The sequence below is a fragment of the Neopsephotus bourkii genome, unplaced genomic scaffold (genome assembly GCF_033783945.1).
Source record: "Neopsephotus bourkii isolate Nb327-2 ecotype Australia unplaced genomic scaffold, CSIRO-AGI_Nbou_v1 NB_1637, whole genome shotgun sequence".
NCBI classification, from domain to species: domain Eukaryota; kingdom Metazoa; phylum Chordata; class Aves; order Psittaciformes; family Psittacidae; genus Neopsephotus; species Neopsephotus bourkii.
This window is the reverse complement of record NW_026902112.1, coordinates 8,119,303-8,143,467: the sequence shown is the minus strand read 5'-3', so window position 1 is coordinate 8,143,467 and position 24,165 is coordinate 8,119,303. Positions and strand designations below refer to the sequence as shown.

Sequence of the window (24,165 nt, the reverse complement as noted above, 5' to 3'; positions counted from 1 at the left end):
TAGCTCCAACTCCAGAACCTGGCCATTTGTTTTAAGTCTGGCAAAGAGTAATTGCCTGATGGAGATGGCAGGGCTGCAGGCACCATCTTGTACTTCCACCGTGGACAGGGGTAAGAAAAATAGGTGTCTTGGTCACAGAAGCAAGCACCAGAACTCCTTTTGTGCACTGCTAGAAGCTGATAGCAAAGGAAGAGGTGCAGTGTTAGCTTAAAGAAGGAGGCAATGTACCAAGTACCACCTTTAAGAGAACTACAGATGAAATGTAAAAACACACACACATTTTCCAGTATTTAAATACCACATTCCAACATCTAAATCACATATTCCAGTATGTCAAGCAGATACAAGTGTGCTTTAGAGCTTTTCCTTCTTTTCCTGCTTGATCACCATCCCTTTGAATTCTCTTCATCCCAGTGGTGGACTTTTATCATTTCATTCACTGTCCATTTGTGGCAATCGTTTGGTGGTAACTGGAGGAACTTGAGGAATTGAGCCTTTGGAAGGGCAGGCATACACTAAAACAGTGATAAACAGCAGAAAAGCTCTTTTCTTTTTGTTGCCTTGCATCCTGTTACTGCTTTTTGCCACATTTGTGGATAAAATGTGGTTGTTTTCCATTATAGGTTTCAGAACCTACACAGCTTCACCACATCACATGTGGCATGGTCTGGGCTTGGACAATAGCATGCCTGGACTTGCAGAGTTTCTCATAAGATGCATTTTTTTACACTGTAAGGTCACCATTCAAAACCAAATGAATGACGTTATCTCCAAGGAATATATGTTTGTAGACTGTAGTTGGTGCAAGCTGTTCACAGCTTAGGGAAGTAATTTCTTGCTACTTAGGTGATTGTGTTTGAAGAGCAGACGAATATCTCATTCAGTTTTCAGTTTGCCTCTTTCTGCTTTGCTATGTGTGAAGAAAGCACACTGCAGACTTTCAGATCTCTGGATAATGATGCTCAGGACTGTAGTTATTAGATAAAGCTTTCATTTCTGAGGCTGTATGTAATGATTATTTTGAGCCATCCTAGCTTTTATATATAAAAGGTTAGCTTTTACCACCAGTATTGCTGTTTGTTATTTGCAGGGTGAACCAGGACAGCCAGGAGCATTTGGACTGCCAGGGCCAGCAGGTCCAAAAGTAAGCTTTCCATTTCTTCTTTATATGGGCAGGCATTGGGTTTTTTTCACTGACTCTTTATATGTGTGGATTGGGTTTTGTTAATGACTTTCTCCATTCACCAGTGTGAATATCAAAAGTCAAACTGCTCAGCTTCTTCAGGGGTCTGCTAAGGTTGAGCAATTAGGCAAGGTATGTAAAAAGAAGAAATACCTTTTGTTCAATCAACAGCCCAGCTGCAGAAGGTAAAGAAGATGTGTTTTAGGCACATGAGCCTTGCTTCATGTCTTAAGTAAGCACTCCCAGCTCTCACAAAGATGTGGGTGAGAATTATCCCTACTCTGTGACTGGGGGAAAACAAATTATCACAGTGAGATCTTAGCCTGGGTGTTTCTGCCTATTTTGGGGGCTTCAGTTTTGTGCCAGTAGATAGTAGGACTTGTGTCAATGCTCAGTATCACCAGGTTTGCTTCAAATATGGTGCTTCTGAATGGAGATCTGGTGAGACTTCGATGGGTGCCAGAAATGTGCCTAAATTTGAAGCCCTTCTCATGATTAATTCTTTAATCTCCTTTCAAAGCCTTAGCTCTCCTTTCCTTGTTCCTTGGTTACTGAGGGGTAACTACCCCTCATTTAGTTTCGGTCTTGTTATAGCACAAAAAGAAGATGGTACACTAGATTAACAAGTGTTTTCAGGGGCATCGTGCACAGCAAGGTCAGGTCAGCCGATGACTCAATCTGACAACAGATTGATTGCCCAAGTTTATTTCACCCATTTTTCTCCTGTACAAATACTGACCTTTAAGAAATGCATCTTTCTGGAGAAGCCATATCTGGTCATTCAAACCTTCCACTGAGTTTGCCTTTGTCCTTACATAGGAGTTAAGTACCTGAACACCTTTCCAGATACAGTCCTGATAGTCAATTTCCTCTGTTTAAGAGTACTCAATGAAGAAGTTCATTTATACAGGTCCTTCTAGGTTCCTCAGCTGTGGAGAGGCTTTTGAGTGTATCAGAACTGTGTGTCTGTGGATTAGTGACAATACTTGGTAGCCATCCCACAGCTCTCTGCGAGACCCATATTGCCTTCATCAACATGAAGGGGTTGATTGTGGAAGCTGCATTGCAGCATGTTCAGCAGCAGGTAAATGAGAGCTGTGAAGCAGGGATAAGCTGAGCTGAGTGGAGACACTGTGGATACTGTTTTGCCCATCAGTGGGATTTGGGACTGGATGAAATGAATGGAATTCATCACCCACAGTGCCTGTCACCTGCATCTCTCCTGTCATGTAAATAAGTACATATTTTCTCTCTTTCCTGCATGTTTCCTATAGTGGAATTACAAACCTGTAAGCTATAAGATGCTCCTTGAGGTATGGAGTTCCTCACCCTTGCTTTGCAAAACTTTCACAAGCCAAGCTGAACTGAGACATCTATATCTACCTCCAGAAGGGCTTGATCCTGCACAATGCTCTGTATTTGCACCAGGATCATCAGGCGCATAGAATCCAGCCAAGTAGCAAGGTGATACTGAATAGGTCAGCACTATGGGTTGGGCAGGATAGGTGCTGGCAGGGCTGGACCTGTAGACATCTGACTAGACAGTGCCAAGTGCTCCCAGTGAGGAGGTGAGCTTGGCCAACCGCAGCCAACTGCAAAATGATTTTGTGCTTTCACTGTGCCTTTTATTTCCCTCAGTGGGTGCACTACCTATATGCAGTGTCCTTGAGTTGGATTCTGGCCTGAGCTATTTTAAGAAGCTATCCTGACTTTGTTGATGGGGCTTTAAAATATAAAATACAAATCCACACACCTTTACTCTTCAGTGTAAACCTCAAATACCTTGGTGGTGTGGAGATGGGCAATTGTTGTGATGATTGGGGTTTTCTTGCTAGGTGACTTTTTTTTATCATCAGCATCAATACAATGTCTCTGGATTGTACCCCAGGCTCCATGCAGCTCTACCTTGCAGTTTCTCTGGTTGGTTGGGATTTGGTCCTTCCTGGCTCAGTCCACCTTTATGTGCATTGAGCCAGGAAACCACAGTGCACATTCAGCAGTTGTATGTACACCTCATAAAACTCAGCCCCCTGCTCATCTGCTTGACTCAGGGATTTCCAGTCTTCTCCTCAATGGGAATTGCCAGCACTTTCTTTTAAGGAGGTGCCTTACAGCTTGTACAGATCTCATTGATTGTGTGAAGCTTCCAGTAGGACAAGTAAGGGTAGAGCAGGCTTCTGGTAATAGGACTTCAATCCACAGGGGTACCCTAAGGGATGATGAGCCCATTAGGGTACATGTTGAGGCCCTCTGTCACACGGTTTAGTGGTGGTAATGGTTGGACTTGATGATTTTAAAGGTCTTTTCCAACCTAGTTGGTGCTATGATTCTACGTGTGGGTTACAAGAGTGAAATGGCCTTGGTATGTCATCTCTGGTTCTACCACTTGTGCTGCTGAGTGAAGTCAGCAGGGGAGATTGTTCCTAGTTCAGTGTTTTCATCATAAAAATAATTGTTATTTTTTGTGTGTTTGTTGTTTTGCTTTCTTTTCCATTTGGTGGGTAAACTTCATTGCTTACCAAGAAGAATGTATGATCTTGCTGCCTACGACGGTGGAAGTAAAGAGCTCTCAATAGCCTTGTGCTAATTAGTGTGGGAGCTTCTGCTTCTAGAAGATTACACTGCGCACTGAGATAGCAAGAAATATCCGCTGGCCAGTGAAGAATGCTCCCACATAAATATGCGTGACCTGGCAGGTTAGTTTAATTTGAGTCAGTGGATCCAGATTAAAAAGGCCATAGCTCAGGTCCCTCATCATATTATAGTAGTGAAACAAAGCTTAGATTTTTGAGACTAAACCCTTTAGCCTGTGAAATCCTACAGCAAATATTCAGCCTTTCCCTTCTTTTTTCCTCCTATATTTTTAGTAAACAGTTAATGAGATTTTTCTGTGGCTGTCAATGCTATGGCACTGACAGAGCTGTAACATCCCCATCTGAACTGACAGTTACCTGCACTTGCTAGCAAAAACAGAAGCAGAGGGGAAAAAAACATCAAGGCTTTGAATTCTAAAGTATTAGGTAAGAGTTTCATTTTGACAAACTCTCTTCTTGTTTGCTTCAGCTGTTGAATGTCTCACACCTCTCTGGTTTACCAGACATGATCTCAGCAAAGGCCTTGGATGGGATCAGCAAGTCCTCTCCAGACAAACCCAGTTTCTCTGTAACTTTTGCTGAGTGTTATAGCCATGATTTATGTAATGGTACTGAGTTGGATTTTGATCATTTGGACAGCTTGAAGAAGGCCTTTATTTCTCTATAGGTTTTACCTTCTTTGACAGCAGTATTTTTCTGCAGGCTAAAGGGAGAGCATGCCTGTTGCCATTAGAGGTCTTGCACCACTTCCTGACCTTGCAGGTCCTCATGTGCCTCATGTTGTAAAGATCCCCAGAACAGTTTTGCCTGTGCTTAAACCCAGCTCTTGTTAACTGGTTTGTGAATCGTGAATCCCCCTTAACCTCTAAGTTTACCATGTGGTTTGCTTAACAAAGGTTCAGCCACTTCACAGCTGAGCGGATGAACTATTCACAGGCTTCAGGGCACAGGTTCACCTGCTTTAACAAGTCAAGTCCTCCCTGGCCAAGGGAGGGGGACTGTTTTGGCAATGGGCAATGTATTCCTTAAAGCAGTGGTGGAACACTTGCCAAGCACAGACCAGCCAAGGTCTGTTCTGAACAACTGCTCCAAATGAGATTATCATTTGGGCTAAGGTGAGTGTAAACAGGGATGTGACATGACCAGTGTCCTGGGCACTTGCATTAGGAAAAAAAGCCTCAGTTCTGCTAATAATTCATTGCAAACATACCTTGGGGGTTCTTTTTGTTTGATTGTGAGTTGTTTGGGTTTGGGTTTTTTTGTCTGCTTTTTTGTCCTTTTTTTTTTTAAAGAAGAATGGATCTATTAATATGAAATGCAGAAGTGATTTAAAAATAAAGTCTTGATCTGTTTTGAATCTTTATCTAGTACAAACACCCAGTACAGAAGCTAACCACATGGGAAGGGAAGTGAGATAAGTATGAAAAGAAATCAGTCATACAGGTGATAGGTGATGCCAAACCTGTTCTTGTTGGCAGACTCTGTTCTGTCAGGTCCAGTCTGTCTCTATAGGATGATTTTGAAGGCTGAGCCTGTTCAGCTGAGGATCCAGACCATTTTCAGGAATTGTAAGACACATAAAAGCACACAATGAGAGTGCTCTCCATCTCTCCAGGAAAAGTCAGTGTGCAGCCAGCTGAAGGGCTACTGAAATGTACCTGATTCTCTTTCATTTCTCCCACTTATGCTGAAAATAAACATCAGAGAATACAGTTCAGATCTGGTTTTCATTTATTCTTCAAAATAAACAATATCTTGAAGTCTGCGATTCATTTATGCTAGGATATGGCCTTTGCTGCAGTGTTTGCTGCAATGCATGCCTGTGCTTTGTTCCACCATCAGTGTTCATGAGCCAGAACAGAGCTCAATCACGCCACATGCAATGGACAGGCAATGACTGATGTGGCCAAAGCCTTTGAAATTACCTGTAGAGGAGCTTGCATAGGGCGGTTTGCCTTTTGCAGAAGGATAAAACTTGCTAATGTCTGAGCACTGGGGACAGAAGAAAACATTGGGGTATCACTTTGGGTAAGTAGCTGGAAAGTCAGACCCTGCTCTCTGTGTTAGTGCTGAGACAATGGAGAATCCTCAACAGCCCCTTGTGAGCCCAGAAATGCAACTTCCATTTCTGAATAACTGGTTTTATTCTTACATGAGACAATTTCTGGTGTTTTACTGTGCCTCAGTTTCTTGCCAGGGATCCGAGGGAAAGCAGGGTCCTCCAGGAATTAAAGACTATGTGGGTGCACCGGTAAGTCATGGCTTTTGGTACATTTTTAATACTTTGCAAACTTTCTCTGCTTTTTCAATGTGTTCTTCCCAGCTGTGTTTTTCTTTTCTTTATCATTATTAAGCAATATAGTTGATGTCTGATCACTTATCTGTACCCTGTCCAATAGGGACATTTTCTTGACTTCATTTTCTTCTGATTTCTTTAAATAACAGACCTGTAGACAGCACAGAGATGTCAGTAGAAATGATTTGGTTACTGGCATAACAGCTAGTGGTTTTGTGATGCTTCCACTGTGTTGATGCACCATTTATATGGTGCTCGAAAACGTCATCAAAATACTAAAAAAAAGCCAAACCCAAACCCTATCTCTCATCAAGTTTCCAATCGTATTTCAAAACTGTCAGGGAAGAGCCTTTCGGCTCAGAGACAAACCTGCCTTGAATGAACAGTCCGCAAGATCAAAATAAATCATGTTCTTTCAAGTTAACATCTCTGTCTTGTGGTCTCACCTTGGCAACTATGGAGGCAGCCTTTAAGCTGGTGCTGTAGAGGCTGATTGGATTTTCTGAGATTTAAGGACCTGACTGGGTCAGGGCAACCCCTGGTATGTATATGGGCTGGAGAATGCAGAGATTGAGAGCAGCCCTGAGGAGAAGGACGTGGGGGTGTTGGTGACAAGAAGCTTCCCATGATCTGGCTTCAGTGTGCGCTTGAGCGCAGAGGCCCCTTGTGTGCTGAGCTACGTCACCAGAGCGTGAGCAGCAGGTCAAGGGAGGGGATTCTCCCCCTCTGCTGTGCTCTGGGGAGACCCCCCATGTGCAGCCCTGATCCAGCTCTGTGGCAACAACATATGAAGGATACAAGCCTGTTAAAGCAGGTCTGGAGGAGGCCACAGAGATGCTACAGGGGCTGGAGCAGCTCTGCTCTGGAGCCAGACTGAGAGAGCTGGGCTGGGTCAGCCTGAGGAAGAGAAGTCTCCTAAATGGGAGACCTTAGAGCAGCTCCCATCGCCTGAAGGGACTACAAGAAAGCTAGAATATAACCTTTTACAAGGGCATGTGGTGACAGGACAAGGGATAATGGCTTTAAACTGACAGAAGGTAGATTTTAGGTTAGATACTAAGGCTAAATTCTTCACTATGAGGGTGGCGAGACACTGGAACAGGTTGCCTGGAGAGGTGGCAGATGCTTCATCCCTGGCAGTGTTCAAGGCCAAGTTGAACAGAGCTTGAAACAACCTGATGTAGTTGAAGATGTCCCTGCCTAATGCAGAGGATTGGAGTAGATGACCTGCAAAAGTCCCTTACAACCCAAACTATTCTGTGATGCACATCAATGCCTCTAGTGGCATAGCAGATGTGCTCATTCACTGTACCAGCCAAGGGCTTGCTGTACAATTCATTACAAAGGAGTCAAATGTATTTAAAAGAGCTTGAACCCTTTTGTATTTTCCCATGTCTTTTTGCATGCTGTTTCCCTATATGGTATAAGGGTGAGTTTGTATTAGGCTTGAAGATGCTGAAATGAATATGGGGGTGGCATTACCTGCCAATGCGATAGATCTCTTTCAATACTAATGAGATACATAGACAAGGTTATGATGACATTTCCTTCCTGCTCCTTGGTTCACCTGTGTGTGTGAGAAGCAAAGCACTCATGTGGTACACCATTACCGAAGATCCTATCCGTTTCTACCATACAACTGACATTTGGCTTGAGCTGCTGGTCAGGAGCAAGGCAATAATCATCTACTCGGCCTACACATGGGTCCCATAGTTAATGTGTTAAAGAATTCTTATTTTTAAACCTCCTGCCTTTTACTCTTTGGAAATGGTGGGGTTATTTCTTTGCAGTGTGGGAAACTGCAGGCTCAGTTTGGGTTGATAAGAGGTGGACAGGGCTGTACAGAGTTTGCTGACAGCCATGGCTTGAGATCTGAATATCTTATTTATGTAAATCATCCTAGTGGCCAAATAAACCCAGACATGTGGCTGTCATTACCTTGGAGGTAAACCTCTTCTATAACATAAAATAAATGGAAGTTTAAATACAAATGTATTATTACAATCAGAATGATTTTAAGATTTGGCAGTTTTAGAGAGGCCACTACTGACTGAGCATATTTGTCTGCTTGTAGCTATTAGTTTGTTGTTCAAAGGTAAAATTCAGGGTGTTTGCTGTGTCGAGGGAAGGTGAAATGTGTTACTGCTCACTGAGTCCCTTGCCTGTGTTAGTATCTCTATTATCAAACTAAGCCCCATGTATCAAACTAAGTCCCTGATGTACCTGGGAGGAGATGAATTTTGCAGTCCAGATGAACACTGGTATCGGATTCACAGTGCAAACATGTGCTTGGGCCTCCAGCACAGGGATTATCTAGCATTTGCCAGGTTCCTGCTGCATCAAAAACCACCAGGAATGGGCATTCTTGTTTGTTCAGACAACAGGTTTTTCCATTAGCATTGTCCTCTACCAAAGTCCTCATTGTTTATGAGCAACATGAAAAATGCAGAGCACTGATTGTTTTCCAGGCCATCTGCAGCTGCGGTGTGCTCCCTGTCCCTCCACACTGTGTTGGCAGGAGGGTCCTGTGTCTGCAGGCAATATAATATTACAGAACGTTCCTGGGCCCACAGGTCATCCCTGCACTAAGTCTGCTTAGACCATGCCTGGGGCCAGCTTTGAGGACTGGCAACATGGGAAATGCCCCTGAGGTTCACTTCAATAGATTGTGCAGACATGAACAGTGATTTGGTGACTGATTAGAGGAGATAACTATGCCTCTACTTGGACTGACCTTTATAATCCCATTTTCCTTTTATTTCTTAGGGTCTACAAGGAGAAAGAGGAGAAAAGGGAACACGAGGAGACAAGGTATTCCTGATGCATGCTAGGAGAAACCAAGTTGCTTTGGGCCTTGGCCCATTTGGTGGGGTGGGCTTCCAGGCCTGCAGCTTTGGAGGGTGATGAATGATGAAGTGTACTCTCTGCGCTGCACCTCAGGCTGCTGTATGAGAATGACTTCCCATGGGAGTGCAGGAGGGCTTTATGGATAGAGATCTGAGCACACATTTAGGGATTTCTTGTCAGTGTATAGCCAGGGATGGAGGAGAAAGAGAAGGAGTGAAGGTATGCCACTGGGGGAATGTAGTGTGGTGTTCACATTGTGTGTACCACCTGAATGTTGTGAATGACCACTACTTATGACCATGACTGCATCCAGCACATCCTCATCTCATTGCAGATGCTCCAACTATCCTTCCCATGTTTCTGTCTTTTCCCATCACAATAAGCTCAGTAGCAGTAAGTACCAGGTAGTTCTCATGTTAAAGGCTTCATCCAGCTGGAGCTGCTTCCTAGTTTTCTGCTCTCTCCTGTCTGGGAATAGCTGTTTTACAGAATGCAGGGAGAGATTTGAGTCACATTCATGGTTCAAGAGACCTAGAGCTTGTTATACCTGGAATAAGCATTTAAAAGATCTTAGCAGGCACAGTCTTTATTGTTTCAGTTGGAGCACTGTGTTCAGAGAGACCTCAGGTGCTGCAGACATGCCAGGCAGCGCTTGATGCTCCCAGCAATGCCATCTAAAATGTGTTTTGCTTGCTTGTGCCCAGCAAGCAGCTGGAGGTGGGGGATGACCAAACGCTGTTGGACCCATGTTGCCTCTTTACTCATGCAGGCAAAACAGGCATGTTTTTTGCCAACTCTGAGTGTCTTCCAGCCCTGAGCAATGTCCTGTCTTGCTTATGTCAAGCTGGTTCTGAGTCAGGAATATCCCAGTGCTGGTCTGGTAGCTTTGCCTGTATTCAAGCTGTCTTTATGTCTGGCTATATGTGTCTGTGCAAAAGAGAGAGTTATTAGCTTGTTAGCATGGCCTTATTCCCATTTCTCCCTCTTTTGGAGAAGAAACAGAGATTTACACCAAGCTTTTGCCTACTGGGAAAAATGATCAATAGACCGTTAGGGTGATATACTGTGTTACCTTTAGCATGTGCCAAGACGTCAGTTCCCTGTCTCCATTTTGCCATTTATAATGAAGTAGCCATGATCATGCTTTGCATTCTCAATCCTCTCTGCTGCAGCTAGAGCAAAAGTCTGGATCGCACTTTATCTTCCTCATGCTTTTGCCTTGCCCCTTTGCAGGCCTGGCTCAGTGTGTTGTGTCTAGCCACTGCTTTTCCGGAGGCGAGGTTGTCTAATCTGCTGGAATATTTGGCTCCCGGAAGAAAATCCATCTTTCTGACATCACTGTGATGGGAGAGGAAGCTTGAGCTGTGTGTGGGCAGGCAGCTGACTAAGCTAGAGGAAAATTAAAGTGGGGAAGAAGTGAATTAGGGTTTGTTTCATTAAAAGGATATGCACAATTAGAGCTCCCTTTATTTTCTTTTTCCTGGAGCAGCCAGGTCTCTGCTACAACGATTGTACTTTTATTTTTTCCCAGCTTTAATGATGGTCTCACTGCCTTTGCTTTAACTTCTACCAGCCAGTACTACTGTGAAAGCAGTGGGTGTAAATTCGGCAGGCCAAATATTTCCTTGTCTGCACTTCAGTCTGTAACTTGAATACTGACACCTACACAACCTGTGTTTCTTTGTGCTTGAGTAGAAGAGTGTTTATTATATTAGATGAGAGCACTGGCCCATGCACTGAGTATTAGTATATCAAATCCGCACCCTAGTATCAAAACCAGGTTAAATATCCTATAATACATCTTGCTGCTGTGTTCTAATATATCCTGGGAACTTGAATATAAATATTGAGGCTTTATAGGTTCCCAAATCCAGTAGTATCCATTACACCTGCACTTTAGGGGAGCCACTGCACAATATGAATGATATCTCCTGTCCCTTTGCATACAACGGACTCCAGGACAGAGATAAGCATGATGCACTTGGCTGCCAAGATAAACCATATATCTATGTGATACTTGACATGTTAATTCAGGCATGTATAGCAGTTCAGCATGACATGGGGCATTGCTTTTGCTGCGTAAACATCCAAATATCCTATAAATCCTTGTTTTGTATTAGAGAAGAGCTCATGTAAGAAGGCAGCAGGGCTTCCAGGTCCCTCTGTGTAGTGCGGTTGCTCTCCATCACTTTTTCCCAGGAACCTTTGGACTCTTGCGGAACCATTTTTCTGATAGATCACCACACTTTCTAACTGTTAGAGATCAGAAAGCAGTACTAAAGTTTATGTGGAATTGGGATTTTCACTGGTTGCTTATTGATTAAAACCAGAAAAAAACTGTAGAGCACAGGAAAATGAAATGAGGTCTTAAAATAAAAATTCAAGAATAAAACTTTTATTGTGTTTGATTATTTTTTTAACAATTTAACAAAAAAAGAAAACCCAACCCTCTAACACCCCCCCAAACTTTCTCTAAATAGCCTTTTTTTTTCTTTTGTTTTTAAAGAATGGAGAAAATAGTAATAAAAAGTGTTTATAAGGACAGCTTTTTCTGAAGAAAAAAAATTGAAATCAGAGTCATTTGTAGTGTTTTGAAACAGCTTTATTGTATACATTTGTATAAATAACTTATTTGCCTTTCCCTGCCCCCATTACTATCACTAAGAACATTGACAGTCTTCTGTTTTGGCAGCTAAAATAGCATGTGTGAAATACTCCTTTCTGCAGTGTGTTGATGTTAAAACTCTTCCTGGGAATGAATACACTTCACATTTTGTCAGCAATCTACCAGACTGTTGCTTACTGAAAGTCAGGATACTTGTGGTTCAGTCAGTGCAAATGAAACCATTAATGTGGAAACTATCACTCCAAAAGCAAGTAGGTCTGGATGTCTGACACTGGTTTTCAGCTGCTTTCTGCAGCATACGGGTCCCACTAATGTAATTCTTTAAAATAACATTTATGTTATGATGCTGATTGACTTTCTAAAGGGGGAAAATAAATAAATGGATTTGCAAAACCATTTCTAATTTGCTGATCAATGTAGTTTTCAAAAGGAGCTAATTAAATCCAGTGCTGTAAGTGGGGGTTTGCAGGTAATAACACAAGTCTAACAGGGATCCTGTGGGATACTGATCAGAATTAAGGTGACTAAAACATTTCAAAAAGTAAAGCTGATACTTTGCTGTCACTGCTCATATTCATAGCATTTGTTTTACATGCACATTTCTGTTAACAGTGCCACTGTATGTATTTGATAATTTATATTCAACTGTGTGCAGGATACAAGCAAAATCAGTGTTTCATCCTGCAGAGGGGTAAGCCTTTTACAGAGTAAGAGAAAGTCCCTATTTCAAAGAGTTTTAACCTAAAGTGGCTGGAATGGACAGAGGCCACAATCAGTAAGAGGGAAATGAAGTTCAGCGGGAGTGTGTTATTGATCTGGTCATTGTCTCTATTAAGGCCCTGGATTCTAAAATATGGAATATATTAAGGTTGAATGTGGAACATCAGGATGCTTCATACTTGTGGGAGAATTGCGCACTCTACAGATTGGGAACAACTTATTAAGGAGCTGTTCTGAGGAAGTGAGTTTGGAGTAAACATTATCCTGGGATTTAAGTAGAAGAATACTCTATAATCTTTCTGCTCAAAGACAGCCTCAGCTGTGTCCAGTTCCGGTCACCTAGTTACAGTGAGAAGGTGTGGAAAAGGTGGGCAGTGCACAAATGGAAGCAATAAATGTGATCAGAGGACTGAAAAAGGTGCCCATGAAGAAAAGTTGAAAGCACTGAGGTTGTTTAGACTGGAAAGGTTTGAAGGGAGAGTTTTGTAAGACTTCAAATACATAAAAGGCCTTTGTAAAGATGAAGGGTACAGTCTGTTCTCTGTGGGGGGTCAGGGAATGACATACTAGCCTGAAACTGTAACAAACAAAAGCCAGGTTTAGTTATATGGGGAAAAAACATACCTTCAGGTATTGAAAATAAAGTGGTGGAATAAATTTCCTGTGCACTTTGTGGGCTGTCCAGTTCTGGAGATGTATAGAAACAGACTAATTGTTCCCCAGGGTTACAGAAAGCAAAGGTGAAAAATTGCAGGCTTTTCTTAACTGGGTAAAAATGAGTTATTGCTGGATTGTGGATTCAGGATTTTTGTAAGAGCTGATGTTCTCCTGGTGCCCTTTGTCCAGTTTACATGAATCCACCTCAGCACACAAGGGAAGGATGGTGACATGGAAAGCTATAGCACACAACACCTTCTGGTTGCTGCAACTCTTCGTAGTAGAGAGGTGGGGACTTCATTTGTATTCTCTATTGGGCTGGTTTGAATTTCTCTCCTTATTCCTTACTCCTGGAGCAGATAATGCAGTTGTCTCTTGCAGAATGGTGACTTTCACAGCACTGGTCTGAATCATAGAGGTTCTTTGTCTTCTTTTCCCAGGGAGAGCGAGGCCTAGATGGGTTCCCTGGAAAGCCAGGTCTGGAGGGAAAACAGGTACGTGGCAAATGCTCAACAACTGGAGGCTTTTCTTTGGAATGAGTGGAAGTTGATGCTAAAACTGGGATTTATCCTGGGTGGCTGCTGAGCTATGGCAGGACCCTGTACTGTTTATTCTATGGATTGTTGTTAGCACAGGTTTTTTGTTTGCTTTTAAATTGTAATGCAGTGTACACTTCAAGGAAATGCCAGTCCTTCAGATGTGATAGTTCAGATGTTTGTCTGAATTTTCATTAAAAACATAAGGAAGAACATATGAAATTTGGTTGTTTACGCCTGATTTTTATAAACTTATTTCTTTCCCACAACATGAAAGGGAGACAACTGGATTTAATCTATTTGGTTTGTTTTCAATAAGAAAGTCTTGAAACTATTTACATTTTTAAGACAATTTGAAACTAGGAAATGGTTTCAAAGATCAATATATTTCTGCTGATTAAGCAGATAATGCTTTGTCTAAACCTATCTGCAGATCCTGCAAGACCGTTTTGATTACTCAGGTTATGATACTTAACGAGAGGCATCCTTTACTCCCAAGAATCTTCTGGTCCAAATAGCAAAGGACAGAGTAAGAAGCAGAGGCTAAAAAGTGATTTGCCACAAGCCATGCAGTTAATCATTGATGTCTTTGAGCCTGAAGCCTTCGAGTTTCTGGTTCTGCACCCTATTCATGCTGCCTACACTGTTTCTGTCTCTGGAAAGGATCATTTGGAGGCACGTTTTTGCAATTGAAGAGGTGGAGGAACTGCATATTGAATCCTCAGTATAGGATTTGTTTGTATAGTTTGTCTTCAGGTGGTTGATCCTGCAGAGCAGCTGCTGAGGTCTGATCTGAATATGCTTTACATCCATGTGCTGCTGGAGTCTCTTGTTCTTCTAGCAGCCGGAGTTTCAACATGATTCTGTTGGGGAGTATTTTTGTTTCTATATCAGATACCTCTTTAGTATTTAGATGGCAAGGTATAGTGTCATTAGCATTCTTAATCTTTGTTAAACCTACATCTTCATTTCTATGATAGACATTTTTGCACTAAATGTTCTGCTTCTCCATGGGGGATTTGACAGCTAATCATCTCTTTCTCTCTGCTTTGTTCCTCAGTTGCAGTTTATTCTATACAGGAAAGTATTTACCTAGTTAGTGTTTATCACTGTCTGTATAAGATGGAAATGTTTTCTGGAGCTGGATGCTCTGGAATCACAATGAATTATGTTCACTATACCCATCATGTTGTTTATAGTGCTGGTTTCTACTTGCACTAAATGTAGATGAAGTGGGAAATTGCAGAATGATGTGAAGGTGGATGCTGATAGTTTATTACTTCTAAGGATCAATTTCTCCACATGGCACCCTATTGAAAAAATTGGGTTCTTCTGAAGCTTTTTTTGCCTTTTTCATGTTTAGACATCCAACAGTTAGCAAATCTTCATGCCTAAATTTCATTGAATATGTTGAGTTTGATGCTGATGTACTCCCTGAACTGCAATCCTCCTGAACTGGCTGAAAATGGATTGCTATTATCATGGCTTCTGGGGCATCTCTATCCTTATTCCTCTTCCCCTCTATGCAGCAATGCCAAAGCAGCCTTCTGTGTTGTATTAGCTCCTCCCCTATTGCAATGGGACATAACTGTGCTGCTGACAGCCAAACATGCAGCCTTATGTTTCTCCTGTATTTTAAGGGAATGGCAACTGATGACCTGCATTATGTAAAGCAAATATTATTCTATCAATTTTACCTGTTTTAGGGCCCTGCTGGAAGCCCCGGCCCTCCGGGTGCCAGTGGAACCAAAGGAGAAAAGGTGAGTTGGGATGGGATGAAGAAGAAGGATTTGGACACACTTTTGTTAATTGCTCCTTGCCCCCCCCATGCCAGAAATCATAGAATCGTGGAATCATAGAATAGTTAGGGTTGGAAAGGACCTTAAGATCATCCAATCCAATCCTCCTGCCATGGGCAGGGACACCTCACACTAAACCATGTCACCCAAGGCTCTGTCCAGCCTGGCCTTGAACACTGCCAGAGATGGAGCATTCACAACTTCCTTGGGCAACCCATTCCAGTGCCTCACCACCATTACAGTAAAGAATTTCCTCCTTATATCCAATCAAGCTTCCCCTGTTTAAATTTGAACCCATTGCGCCTTGTTCTATCACTACAGTCCCTAATGAAGAGCCCCTGCCCCAGCATCCCTATAGGCCCCCTTCAGATACTGGAAGGCTGCTATGAGGTCTCCATGCAGCCTTCTCTTCTCCAGGCTAAACAGCCCCAACTTTCTCAGCCAATCTTCATACGGGAGGTGCTCCAGTCCCCTGACATTCTCGTGGCCCTCCTCTGGACTTGTTCCTACAGTTCCATGTCCTTTTTATGTTGAGGACACCAGAACTGTACACAATACTCCCAGTGAGGTCTCACGAGAGCACAGTAGAGGGGCAGGATCACCTCAAACATCAGGGATGTTGGCCTAATATTTGTCTTATTTGTATATAAGTGAAGCTTATATTCATTTATATATGAAGTCTTATTTCATTTAAATGTTAACATCACATTTCTGATGTTGCTTCAGTGTGAGATTGGTATAAGTGAATGTCAAATTGTGCCTTGTCATAGTTCCTTTGCTCTAACTTTCATAGTAGTAGTAGAAAGAAATAGAGAGTAGTTTGGCTCAGGAAATCTTCCTTACCTAAGAAAAGTGAGTGGAAAAGGTAATAAGTTTGTGTGTAGATGCCATTTTTTTGACCCAGGAAGTGTTGAATTGACTCAGAAAGAGCAAATTAAATGAGCCTAGCTCTTTTACCTGCAAAGTAATTATTCACAGCTCTCAGCAGCAATTCTGACCTCATTATTTTAGGGTGGTGTTAAGAGTCTCCAGGACAGCCTCATGTTTCCCTCTCTGCTAGAGGTGACATTGTGATTTTGGTGTTTCCTACCTATTTCTTTGCCATGAATGGAAAGGCATTACTGCTTCATGACATCATATGATTATATAATCACTGGGTTTGAAAGAGACCTTAAAGCTCAGCTAGTTATGACCCCCCTGCCATGGGAAGGGACATCTTCCATTAGACCAGGTTGCTGAAAGCTCCATCCAGTCTTGAGTTTGTAACACTTAATTTTTATCTCTAAAGTGACTGCATTTGGCACTTTCAGAAGATGTTGAGCTCCTTGCTCCGTTACTTTCAGTGCAGCTGATATGTGTCTTCACAGTCTGATGTGTATCTCCTTCTGGCACAGCATGGACCCTCTTTAGAATAAATAACAACTAGTAATTAAACTTGCTTTAAGAGGAAAGAGCATGAAAGATATGCTAGGTCATTCAGAGACCTACATGCGTAATGAATAAATAGAGCATGAAAGGAGGCTGTATGATGATTTTGCATTAGTTTGTACCGAATGTAAAGAATATACCTTATGGATGCTTAGTCTTACAGCATTACAAATGATGGACTCTGCTGGAATAAAATGGGCTGGAACAAATTGATAGCCTGGATTGCAATAAATCATGTGAAGACAGTGCAGCATCTCAATGTCCTGCAAACACTAGTGTGATTCTGCTCTATAAAACGACTTGGGGGAAAATGGTGCCATTTTCACCTGATTTTTCTTTTTGCGAAGGTATTTTGGTCATTAACAAACAAAAGCATTTTGGTCCCTAAATATCCATCCTGCAGGCTGTCAGGGATGTGAACATCAATCAGGTTTATTTGTGTGGTATGTGCAGTCCTATTATAAGACTTTTGAAGCGTGAATTTCACGTTATGGTGCATCAAGTGTATCAGTCATGTTAAGTCACTAAAATCAATGTATAACATCACAATAATAGAGAACACAACAAATTCCTGCATGTATTTATCTGCAGGGCAGAGAAAACAGAGTTAATTGGGGTTGCATGTTCAAGTCTATTAATTAAAGGATGGTATTGGAAATAAAAATGTATAACAGAAGTTGGAAAATACATTCAGAGGTTTGCTTCGTTTTGTGTTATGTATTGTGCTATGTCATGTGCTCTGTTATGTTTTCTCCTTTCTTTCATGTTTCCCTGCAGGGTGAACCAGGACCTCCAGGATTGCCTGGCTCTTTAGTAAGAATTTATTTCTTGTTTTTTAGCTTTCTCAAACATTGTAGGCATTATTGCATGAGAAGAGAAGGTGGAAGTTGGGGGGGGTGAGGATTTATTAAATGAAAGATATTATTTAATGGGTTTTTCTTCCAAAAATCATGAAGTTTAAGACAGTGAATATCTTTGAAGAAGGCAAGTGGTGAGTTCCCTCAAGGAGAGGCAATGCCACAACTTTGGGCTATTTTGAAATATGAAGATCAGGATGGAAGAGGCAATGAAAGCATTGCCTGAGGTGCTTCAGGGAAAGCAATATGTGTGACAGGACTGTGTGGTTTCCAGGGCAGTTGTTGAGTTGATGGCTAGTGGACTTTGGAAAATAGAGTCTGGGAAAAAGCAAATGAAAGTGCAGAGCTGAGTTGAATTATGGAGTGCATTTGTCATGGGCTGGACATGAGAGTTGGGATTGGAGAAGAAAAAGGTCATTTCTGATGGGGGGAATTATCTTCCCTTGGCTTGTATCTTAAAAAGTCCTGTTGGAATATGAGGTAATTAGGACCTGATATGCTGAAATCAGGAGAGCAAAGGTAAGGGTAAAAAAGAAAGCAGAGTAAGTAAGAGAGGGGAATTGATTTACATGACTTTGTACATCCCTCTGCCTTCAGTAATTCCTTCCCTAATGCCAGAGGCATCACTAGCAGAGATGTAAGGATGTCCAGAGGTTAGTATTTCCTGTATTAAGAGGTCATCTCCAAGTGAATGGAGAAAGAAGATTTACCACAAAGTATAAAGAGGAGAGGTTTAGAACTGAGTTCTACAGGGGCTGGTAACAAACCAGTTTGGAAATATCCATTTTACTTTCCAAAAATATCAGGATTAAAATTAGGAAAGAGCATCCTTGGACTACTGGTAGAAAGCATTAAAGCAATGATGATAACAGCAGCATTGACTGTAGCACTGTGCCAAAGGACTGGGTGGTAAAGACAAGAATGAGAAGCTCCCTGGTAATCATGAGAAAGGCAGCAGGTAATTTCCTTGCCCATAATGTGGTAGAAAGCAAAGGAGAGAGAGAGCTCTGAAAAAAAAAAAACACAACCCTGTTTGGGTGAAAGCCTTTTACTGCTCATCTTAAATATGAGATTGGTGATGTGAGATTAGTTCCCAAGAGGTTGTGAAAGATACGTATAAAACTTGAAAATGAGCTTGAAGTTCCAGGGGGTGGGTGGAGAACAGTCTGAGCATGCACCATATCCAAAGTCAGCCTGGTATATACATGATGCCTTCAGCATTCAGTGGATCTTCATGATTTTAAAACAGAATTTACTAACTTATACTGATCAGATATTAAGTTCTTACTGCTTAAGCAGCCACACAAATCACTACATATTAGCTGAGTGAGCAAATCTTGTGCCGGTCCAAGCTGTTTAAATAGAAAGCTGCCTGAAGAAGGATTTGAGGAGCTGTAGCAGTTAGTGTGCATCTCAGGGGAATGGTGTGGGGATAAAAATACACTGTGGGGAACCATCATACCCCTGGCACCTTCTCTGTTGTCTTTCCTCTTTTTATCCTTTATGACTCTGCATTTCTATTACAGGTACATATTGAAGGCCTAAAAGGAGAGCAAGTAAGAGGGATTCAATATCTATTCTTCCATTGCGAGGATACTTTTATATAGTTCAATTGCCTGTTAGATTAGATTTTGCTTCATAATAGTACTTCCAACTTGAGATACATAAGAAGCATTTTCAGGACATCAGGAAAGAAGGTATCTTATTTACAGTGGAGAAAATAAACAGCAAATGTCCTTTTCAAATGTGTTGAATCTAACGTGAATGAGAAGCACAAATTTGGGAGTCAGCTACACGATTCTTGAAGACTAGGGAAGTGTTAATATGAAAGTCAAACCGTATTTGAGTTTTATGTGAGTTTGCCTCTGAACCTGGGCACTCAAACAGGGGCAAGACACCTGCTGCTTCAATCTGTTACTCCTGCATATAAGCAAAATATATTTACACTTTGATTTTGTGTCAATAGGTGCATAATTTCTTATTTAATATAATTGCATACATCATATAAATGGTACCTTAAAGCACTTCACAGCTGTGGTGGCTCAGGAGAAATGCCTGTGGATGCTGTTTTTGCAAGAATTGCTTTTCTTCAGCACCAAACCCTAACCCACAGTGTTTTATTGGAATATCCTGAATAATCCCAAGCCTTTGGTTGAGTTACTGCCTTTGAAAAATAAAGAGCCAGTTATGGATAAATGCCTGCTGAGTGTGGGTGGCTCAGTCTGTGCAGTCTAATAAGCACTGATAATTTAAGTAGCAAAAGGAGTAAGGAGAAAACCAGCTGGTCTCTGCACTGGTTCTTAGGACCTACGAAGGAAGGGGTGGTATAGGCCTTGCATGATGGCCAACATGACTAATGCACCCATATAAGTTTTCACACAGATATATTAATGCTATTTAAAAAAAACTATTTCTGTAGGGAATGCCTGGGCCACGAGGACCACAAGGCCAACCTGGACTTCCTGGACCTCCAGTAAGTAGTTTCTCTCACCACTTGCAATTCCCAGAAACTGGAATTCAGTCTGGCATTGAGGCATACTTGAAAATCTTACACATTATTCAGGCACTAAGATCTAAATAATGTCCCAGTCTATTTTGAGAAGGTCTCCTGCTGTGGATGACCACTCTGAACATATGGAGGTGGCACCCAGGACATCATTCTATGACATGGAAAGACTTTGCCTCAAGGCTGTTATTATGCAGAGTCTGATTTCTTTTCTAATATCCTGAAGACTGGTGTGGACATCCAGCACACCTCAGAGAAGCACTAACTGCTAAGTTGTAAGCTATCCTATGATGAAGGTCAGAGAATGGTTGCTCTTAAAAGAGGTTGGCTTTATGCCACAAGGTCCTGGCTTAAAACATTTTGTGGATGGAATAAGAACTGGGTATGTGTATTTATGCTTCACCATACATTTTGCAACAATTTAGACACTTTTGACTTAATTGTAGCTCATTCTAGTTATACTCTATAACCCAACTCTGCAGGATATCTCAGTTCAGACTGCCACTGCTGCTCCATTTGCAAATACTCTGTATTTCCTCATCTTTGAAAGTTTTGCTGTGTTTTGCTATTGATTGAGTTTATAAAATTGATGGCATTGTGAAGAGGTGTTACTTAGGCAAAACTATGTTTAATACCGTAATTTATCTGGTTTTAATTGTTTAATTTATATACAGCTGTGTGCTCTGTGTTTAATCAGGGCGTTGTCACTTTTCTCTATCCTATTTTCTTATTCTCTTCTGCTCACAGGACAACATAATTATCAGGTAAGAGTTGTCTAGGTAGCCATGCAGTAATGGTAGCACAAACCAGCTGGGAAATGGTTATCTAGTTTATTAGTTTTTCTTAACTCAGTTAACTTCCTAAAACTTTTCACTTTCAAAGGGAGAGCCTGGTCTGGAAGGCAAGCCTGGAATCCCTGGTGTACCAGGTCCAAGGGTGAGTTGCTCTTTTTATTTATTGTAAGTCTCAAAAGGCAGGGGATAGCTTTGTTCAATGAGTTTTGGTAACTTCATCCACTTGACATACACTTTTCTATTCATTTAAGGATCCTGCAGGCCTAGAGCCTTTTTTTCTATTCCTTTTTTATGGATCAGCAACTATTGGTACCTCTTGGAGTCCACCTATTGTGTTCAGTGCTCTGTGGGACCCTATGGAAGTTTATTTCTTGTCGTTTGCTCTCCTGTGTATATATCTGCTCCTTTCTGCCAAGAGGATTCTCAATATGACTCTGAATGTGTAAAGCCACTTGTAATCTGAACAGGTAGAAATTTCAGAGAACTACTGGTGTCCTGGAAGTTGGATAAATGCAGAGATACTGTCAGTACTTACTGTTTTCTGTCCTGCTTGGTCTGTACTCAAACAGAATCCACTTATGGGGTGGCATTCTCCATCAGGACCTTAGGTAGATTTCTCTTGTTAAAAAATATTGGCTTTTCTCTGACTCAGACTGATGTCTTAAAATATTCAAGTACTGATAAAAAGTAAATTTCATAGTGGGCCTGATATTATTACATGCATGCTCTGAACCTGCCTTTCCTTACTTCAGCCCATTTTTATGAAGAACACCTCACTGGATAATGGATAAGAATAGAAGAGAGATAGTTGTTTAACCTTTGTGGAAGCAGTCACTTCAGTCTTAGTGCTGCTGTTTAATGGGTTACTTTTTAATTAGTCACAGAGACTTGTTCATAGCTTTGATCCATAGAGGAGATCATGGGGGTTACCTGTACTGCTTTGTATGTTAGGCAGCACCAGTCCTGGTAAAAGACTGGTTATGAGAGGGCTACTTGTGAGCATGGGAAGGCTATGGGCAAAGGATAGTATAGGGAAGAAATATATGCGTTGGTAGGTGGTTGTCTACAATCTTTCAGATTGCACGATATTAAATGGAGCTGTAAGCTTGGCTTTTAGGAATTTTCTCCTTGAGAAAATGGGGCATGCAGTCTCATGTTAATGCCACAGTAGAAAAGGCATTTACTTGCTTTCTTGTGCTTTTCCAGTCTTTAGAAAATACCACCTTACCAAATAAGTGTGCTATGCTTTCCTTTTGAGTTGATAACTTCTGAGTTGCCCTGGTTTTAAAGCCTGCTGTGAAACATAGTTTCTCGAATAAGATTAATAGAGCATATTAGCTGGGTAAAGGACAGTGATCCGTCAGGATCTGCAAGAGGACACAAAGTGCTTCTGCTAATGATCGTTTGATTAGAGATGTCATTTGATCCATGCTGTCTTTGAATGTTTCCCTAGACTCTGTTGTGTCTAGCTAGTCAGACTTCTTCTCCTAAGGGCCTTTATTAGTCACTAGGCGTCTTAGTTGGATAGATAATTTTTTTTAATTAAAGGCCATTATTCATGGAGTGAATGAGTGAGATGAATGAAAGTTGTGGTCTTGGTGGATCTACATGGATAACCTGTACGTGGCAGAGAGATTAGTAGATACTACTGATTCACCATTAGTACTGCTCTTGACAAAGCAGAAATACAAATCCAGGCATTGATTACCATCTTACATAAATTTGGCTGAAGACAGAGCCAAGAAAGCAGTCTCTAGACAGGCTTAGAAGTTAAAACACCAAGATCAGAAATCTTCTCTCTTTGGGTCTAGTTTTAAATGACTGGATGCAAGGTAAGGGCAGACTCTGAAGGCACAGCTCAGAGCTGTAGAGAATTCTCTTGCACACACTCAAGCAAGAAGGCTCTCTAGCAGCATAGCCTGGTGTTGAAGACGTAGAGTCACAATGCCTCAGTTTCAGTTGTGTCTTCAGTCCTAGGTTGTTGCAAGACTTGGCTTGTCGATTGCACATTAGGAAAAAGGCCTTCCCAAAAGTGTTGTCAAGCACTGAACAGGCTTCCCAGGGAAGTGGTTGAGCTGCCATCCCTCGAGGTATTTAAAAGATACATGGGTGTAGTGCTTAGGAACATGATATGGTAGTGAATTTGGTAGTGGTAGTGGTAGTGTTAACAGTTGGACTTGATCATCTTACGAGTCTTTTCCAACCTAAATAATTCTAAACCATTATATGATTCTGTTCTAAGACTCTCACATATCTTCACCTCTGCACCCCTTGTCAGTAGGGGTAGAAGTGTAAGACTGTAGAAGTATGTAGGCAAACCAAACAGCCAGAGGAGCAGTGCGAGCATGGGTTTGTTTAACATCGAGCATGTTCGCTAGCATACATTTGAGTCATCCCAAAAAGCAGTATCCCACAAATGTTCCTGCATTACAAGTTGACTGTGTCTGGATGACAAAGACCATCCTTGTTTGTGAGAAGTTCAGCTGCATGAGCAAAAGCTCCTGTGCTCTTGTGCATGGAGCCCTGGCCCACTGTATTTAATATAGGTGGTACCTCACTATGGTAAGGACAGAAAAACCAAACACAGCTACAGATAGATTTGGGACCCTTTTTTAGCTGTGTAGAACTGATGAAAATCACTAACCATCTGCTTGCCTGGTCACCCTGCTGTTTTGTACGGCGGGTTTTCAAGATATGAAGCTGCAATTTATATCTTATGAAGATTTGGTTCTTGAGGTACTTCATAAATATTCTAATATCTTGTAGCGTAAAGGACAGGTTACAGTGCAAAACTGACTTCAGGACCATTTCAAGTAGCATGCTGTTACTGGCTTACAGTATGATTCAACCTCAGTTTTGCATTACGGTCCAAGCTATAAATGAAGTCCACACATCCACAGGGTTCCTGTCCTACCCAGGGATGCAGGTTATGGCCATTTGTTGGGAGTTCTTAAAAGCCTGCAATGCTTTAGTCAACTGTAATGTAGCTGGCACAAACTACTAATGGACTAAAGATGTGTTTGGAACCATTTCATATGAGAATTCATGTCTTGTAACACAAACCACTGGAAATGAAGGACCCTGATCTCTGCAAGGACGGTTGGGTGGTGTTAGAAATATAATGCAGGAGCCACCCACACCAGTGTGTAGATTTCATTGAAGATGAGATATTGTGCCAAATACCCCAGTGACAGTTTGGCTGACAGGAGCAGGTCACACAGCTTGGAAAGATTATCTAGGAAAAGAGGAAGTACGATGTACTTTTGGCCTGAAGTTGATGTTCCTGTTATTGCTGAAGAAATAAAAGAATACTTGGGATAGT

General features: G+C 41.6%; 1 protein-coding gene across 4 annotated transcripts in view; it reads left to right on the top strand.

Moving 5' to 3' along the window:
• Positions 1 to 24,165, top strand: part of COL22A1 (collagen type XXII alpha 1 chain) — a 221,721-nt gene that overhangs the window by 116,731 nt on the left and 80,825 nt on the right. For all 4 annotated transcript variants that reach the window (XR_009728580.1, XM_061374148.1, XM_061374149.1 and 1 more), the window contains 9 exons: positions 1,091 to 1,144; positions 5,975 to 6,028; positions 8,840 to 8,884; positions 13,364 to 13,417; positions 15,166 to 15,219; positions 17,464 to 17,499; positions 19,070 to 19,099; positions 19,963 to 20,016; positions 20,932 to 20,985. Coding sequence is in view for 3 of the 4 variants with exons in the window: in XM_061374148.1 (XP_061230132.1) it covers positions 1,091 to 1,144; positions 5,975 to 6,028; positions 8,840 to 8,884; positions 13,364 to 13,417; positions 15,166 to 15,219; positions 17,464 to 17,499; positions 19,070 to 19,099; positions 19,963 to 20,016; positions 20,932 to 20,985 (435 nt within the window). In the remaining variant the exon portion in view is untranslated. The remainder of the gene's footprint in view (positions 1 to 1,090; positions 1,145 to 5,974; positions 6,029 to 8,839; positions 8,885 to 13,363; positions 13,418 to 15,165; positions 15,220 to 17,463; positions 17,500 to 19,069; positions 19,100 to 19,962; positions 20,017 to 20,931; positions 20,986 to 24,165) is intronic.